At 61.6% G+C, this 5,478-nt stretch overlaps 1 protein-coding gene across 1 annotated transcript; it reads right to left on the bottom strand.

Annotated features, from left to right (window-relative positions):
- Positions 1-5: 5 nt before the first annotated feature.
- CXCR3 (C-X-C motif chemokine receptor 3) lies at positions 6-2,732 on the bottom strand. The gene is made up of 2 exons (XM_006749442.3): positions 2,599-2,732; positions 6-1,512 (listed from the first exon to the last, which is right to left on the bottom strand). The coding sequence occupies exon 2, from the start codon at positions 1,510-1,512 to the stop codon at positions 418-420; it is 1,095 nt and encodes a 364-aa protein (XP_006749505.1). The 5' UTR covers positions 2,599-2,732; the 3' UTR covers positions 6-417.
- Positions 2,733-5,478: the final 2,746 nt, after the last annotated feature.

Raw genomic sequence — 5,478 nt, 5'->3', positions numbered from 1 at the left:
CGCCCTGGGCCTGATTATCTTGTTTATTGCAACCTTGTAAGCAGAATTTAGGCATCAAAAAATAAACCAGGAGCAAATACACAGGTCTTGGGGACCACAGCTACAGTCGCTGCTGAGTTGGAGGCCCGGGCCAAGGCCCCGTAGGGGCAGCCCTCTACTATGCTTTCCGCTTCGTGCTCCCCGAACATGGGGAAGGCCAAGGTCTAGTTACTGGATAAGAAGGGCCGTGGGGCTCTGGGCAGCCGCCTCCGAAGTGGCAGTGGGGCGTGGCAGCTAAGGAGCAGCAAGGGCGGCGGCGGGGGTGGGGGTGGGGAGGAGGGGTGCCTCCCTGGGAGACCCCGGAGCGCGCGTGGGGCGTGAGGCCACGGGGCGAGGGAGGGAGGAGCCGCGTGGCGAAAGGAGAGCCCGCATCCGGCCTCACAAGCCCGAGTAGGAGGCCTCCGTGGTCTCGGACCAGGACGACTCCCGGCGGAAGGACGACGGCTGCCGCTGGTGCCCTCTCTGGCCGGGGCGGCGCAGGCGCGCGAGCAGCCCCCACATGCGCTCTCGGAACTTGACGCCCACAAAGGCGTAGAGCAGCGGGTTGAGGCAGCAGTGCAGGTAGCCCAGGCCAGCCGTGACCGACTTGGCCACGTCCACGCGGCTCTCCCGGCCACAGTTGCGGCTCAGGGCCCCCAGGTCCATGAGGGTGTCCAGCAGCACCACCAGGTGGTAGGGGGTCCAGCAGAGGGCAAAGGCCGCCACGACGGCCACGACCAGCCGCATGGCGCGCAGCCGTCGCTGGCCCCGGGACACGAGCAGCACGGCCAGGATGCGGGCGTAGCAGTAGGCCATGACCAGCAAGGGCAGCAGGAAGCCCGCGACCAGCTGCAGGACGCGCAGGGCCGTGCGGCCCCCCTGCGGGAAGTCGTACTGACAGTGGGTGGCGTCGAGGCGCTCGTCGCGGTGGGCCGACAGGAAGATGAAGTCGGGGATGGCGAAGAAGAGGCAGAGCCCCCAGACGAGCACGCAGGTGACGCTCACGCGGCCCGGGGGCCCCCGGCGGTACAGCTGCGTGGCGTGCACGATGCTCAGGTAGCGGTCGAAGCTGATGCAGGCCAGCAGCAGGGCCCCGGCGTAGAAGTTGATGTTGAAGAGGGCCCCGGCCACCTTGCAGAGGCCAGACCCGAAGACCCACTGGCTGGCGGCGTCCACGGCCCACAGGGGCAGGGTCAGCACGAGCAGTATGTCGGCCGCGGCCAGGTGGAGCAGGAAGGTGTCGGTGGTGCTCCGCGCCGTCCGCTGGCTCAGCAGCACGGCCGCCACGGCGCCGTTGCCCAGCAGCCCCAGCACGAAGAGGAGGCCGTACAGGGCCGGCTGGAAGGCGCGGTCGAAGCTCAGGCTGAAGTCCTGCGGGCACGGCGGGGACGGGCAGCAGGACTCGCTCTCGTTCTCCCCGTAGTCATAGGAGGAGCTGCAGTTTTCCAGGAGGAAGGTGAGCTCGGACGCGTGGAACACTTGGCGTTCGCTCATCTGCGGACGGAGGCAGGGAGCGGACCACGTGAAGGCCTGGCACTCACCGTTGGAGCGTTGCTCCGAGCGGCCCCTCTGTCAGGCAGGCCCCGCGCCGGGGCCGTCCCCCGTCACCGGTCCTGCCTTTCTTCCGAGGCCTCGCCTGCGGAACTCAGAGCTTCGTCTGCCGGGCCTTGGCCATCACCGGCCCCCGCCCACCGCCCCCCGCAACCCCGACCTCCGTGGCTGGGGGGGGCGGGGTAAATTCTCATCTCGAAGCCAGCTTCTCTCTCACCCTTCTGGGCCACCCCATCAGCCCGGGCATTGTGCGCCCGAGGGAAAGCTGCCCTCCCATGCCAAGCGCCCTCCCTGCCCCCTCTCCCCTCTCCCGGCTCTTCCTTCACCACTCACCCTTCTGTTTCCCCGGCCACGCCTAGTTCTACTACCTTCCTCCCCAGGCACCTCCCCACAGTCCCCTCTCTTAGTCAGTCGCTGGCCCTCTACTTCCCTCCTCAGCCCTTGCCTAGGGACCCCAACTTCCTGCTCCCCAGGGGGCCCCTCCACAAATGACTGAAGCCCCCTCTGCCCGCCCCCCCATCACATGCTTTCGGCTCCTGTTCTCTCCCCTTCCCAAACGCGGAGGCCACCTGCCACCCACTGGGGGTTGCCCCAGCCCAACTCTAGTAGAACTACTCCTTACCCCATCAGCCTGCAAACCACCCCAGAGCCGCGAGCCTTCTCGGTGCCAATTCAGTCCCGCATGGAAGAGTAAGTTCTAACTCAGAGCTGAAGGCAGCCTTGGAGGCCGTCGGGGGTGAGCCTCTACGGCCCGCATTTTGCAGACGAGGCGCCAGAGCCAGACAGGACAGGGGACTCGTCCGCGGTCCCGCACAAGGCGGGGGCCACGGTGAGCTCCCAATTCCCCGGCCCCGGGCTCCTTCTACCACAACCCCTGTCTCGTCTGTCTACTCACCCAACCCCCAGGTGGCCCCGGCTCGGGGTGCGGGGTTGGGGGGTGGGCAGCCCTGACTTTTCCCCTAGTATCCCGGGCTCTGCGCTCTGAGCGGCGTACCTGTGTCCCTCCTGGCCTGCTGGGGCAGCGCTTACCTCCGGGACCGTCGCGGGGCTGGTACTCTGGCTGCTGGGCTGTGTGCTGCCTGCCCCTCTGCTTTGGTGCTTGTGGTCAGGAACTCGCGCTACACAGAGGAAGTGAGGGTTTCACATGATTCTCGGCAGCAGCCTCTTCCATGGGGTTGTCTGTACCAGACCTCCCCAGACCCAAGGCCGCAGGAGTTTCTACTCCAGCCATTCCCCCAAGGCCAGGGGAAGCTGCTCTGGAGGAACTGGCTGCCAGCCTGGAACCAGACAGCCTGGGGTCTGGGGAAGGGCAGGGCCTCTGAGGGGAGAGATCCGAAGGAGAAGCGGCGTGTCTGGGAAGTGGGGGGGGGGAGCCCCGCTGTCGGGGGCACGGACCGCTGCTCCCACACTGGGATAGTCAATGCTCGATGCACCTGGACTCGCCTTCATCGGCCCCGGGCTGGAGCGGATCCGTGCGTGACTGTAGATTGCATGGCTAAACGTCTTCAGTCTGTAAAAGAGATGAACCTTCCCGATAAATGAAAATATTTACTTATTTTTAAAGGTTTTATTTATTTGTTTGAGAGAGAGAGAGAGCACGCACGGGGGGAGGGGTGCAGGGGCAGAGAGAGAGGGAGAAGCAGGTTTCCCACCAAGCCGGGGAGCCCGATGTGGGGCTCGATCCCAGGACCCCGGGATCATGACCTGAGCCGAAGGCAGACGCCCAGTGGACTGAGCCACCCAGGCGCCCCTAAAAATGAAAATATTTTAAAGCACTCGATCACATTGAATCTAGTCTTCCACTGTTGCCCCTCCCTGCTAGTCAACAGGGGCCGAAGAAAGGGAACTACTAGTAATGAACTTGGTATGTGCTAGACAGTGCTTTAGGTGCTTTCTCTGACACTGCCTCATTCAAACCACACAACGCCCCTGTGAGGTGGGGGGTTATCCCCAAGGCTAATCCAGAACCGGGGTGGGGGGTGGGGGAAGGCCTTCAGCAGACGCAGCAAGTAAGGCTGGGTGCTGGGAATGAAACCACGGCTGTCTCTCTTTTTACCACTCATCCCATTGCCTTCAGTCTTTTTACGTGGATAAGCTAGGATATATTTATGCAGTTAAAAATAAATGACCTGCTGGGACACCCGGGTGGCTCAGTGGGTTAAGCGTCTGCCTTCGGCTCAGGTCATGATCCCGGGGTCCTGGGATCGAGCCCTGCATCGGGCTCCCGCTCAGCGGGGAGCCTGCTTCTCCCTCTGCCTCTGCCTGCCGCTCCCCCTGCTCCTGCTTTTCTCTCTCTCAAATAAATAAACAAAATCTTTTAAAAAAATGACCCGAAGCTCTATATTTTGACGTGGCTGTGGCTAGAAAAATCCAATGACCACACGGTGGAAAAGGCCAGTTATAGAATACATCATGTAGACCTGGACACCACTTATGTAAATTCTAGAAATCACACACAAGAAACAATACCATGTTGTTTTGGAGGCAGCTATTTGTTCTAGAAGTTTAGAACGGGCTGGAGGGGCGCCTGGCTGGCTCAGTCGGTAGAACGCGCAACTCTTGATCTCGGGGGTGTGAGTCCGAGCCCCACATTTTCTTAACAAAAAATTTAAAAAATAAGACAGGGACTGGAGACACTAACAAATTCATGAGAGTAGTCGCTTCTGGGGCGAGAGGGAGGAGGACAGGGTTGGGGAAGAATTCACTGGGGCTGCACCAGTTTCTCTCCCCTCCTGGCCCTTGGCCCTCTGCCCCCTTCTCCCCTCCCTATTGCCCTGTTCTCCTTATCCGCAGGGAAAGGCTGCCCCTAGCTTGCGTCTTGTTAAGCAGTTTCCTCTTTCCCTCTCTCCCACCCAGACGAAAAGGAGAGGCACAGAGAGAGAGAGAGAGAGAGATTGAGGCAAAGCCAGTCCTTTGGGGTCTAGTTTTCAGTCAGAGGGCTTCGCCAGAGCCTCCAGGCTCAGGCCTGGAATTTGCCTCAAACTTCTTGACAAGACACACGCTTGCAAGGCAGCGGGCCCTTTCTCCACCTTCTGTGGACAGAAGCTGGGACTCTTCTTGCTCTAAACAGCTTGTCGCCCGCAAGGTCCGGGCCAGCAGGAGCTGAGGGCCCGGGGGATGTCTGAAGGAGCAGTGCGGGTGGGCGGGACTGGTGATTCCAGGAGCCTCGGCAGCTAGGACGGGCTGGACTTGGCAGTTGACTGCCTGCAGAATGAGGAAGAAGGGTAGGAGCTGGGACCCCCGTTTCTGGCTGCCGGCCCGTGAGCAAGAAGTGAGGCTAACAAAAATCTCTGTCTGTTCGACTGAAAGGAGGGTCTCGTATTCTGCAATGAGGTCCTTCATCCCCTTTTTGGTATTGAAAGGATCTTTTCGGTATGAAACGGTGAGGAAAAATAGCCGACGGATTCGGAAACAGCTTGTGTTGGCCCAAGTGGACCACCCGCTGTGGGGCCTCCAAACAGAGGTTGGGAAGTCACGGGGCCGCGTGCCATTTCAAAGTCTAGGCATCCCTGGCCCCCTTCCTGTGCCCCCAGTCCCCATTGGTCACGTGGGGGCCATGCTCCCCACCTTCCCAGGCTGCTGGCGAGGAGAAAGGAGAGAAGGTCGGGCACGAGGTTTGAAAAGGTGCGGAGAGCTTTTCTGAGTTGGGCCGTAGCCTCCCGCGTGGCCATGATGGAGTGGGAAGAAGCCCGAACTTGTCTGGCTCCAGCTCGGACTCGCCCCTGCTCCAGCCGGGGGACCTTGGACAAATGACACACCCATTTTCGCGCCGGCCCCTTCAGCAGGGCTGTTCATGGGATGAACAGAGCTCACGGGGGCTGGAAGGTCCCTGCCAGGGCCCAGCACGTGCGTGGTAGGAGCACAGCGGAGAATGCTGAGCGACGGGGAGGTTGGCTACAGCCTCGGAGG

The sequence above is a fragment of the Leptonychotes weddellii genome, chromosome X, assembly GCF_054177405.1.
Source record: "Leptonychotes weddellii isolate Sample4059 chromosome X, ASM5417740v2, whole genome shotgun sequence".
NCBI classification, from domain to species: Eukaryota; Metazoa; Chordata; class Mammalia; order Carnivora; family Phocidae; genus Leptonychotes; species Leptonychotes weddellii.
Note: the sequence above shows the minus strand (reverse complement) of the source record. Positions and strands in the feature narration are given on the sequence as shown.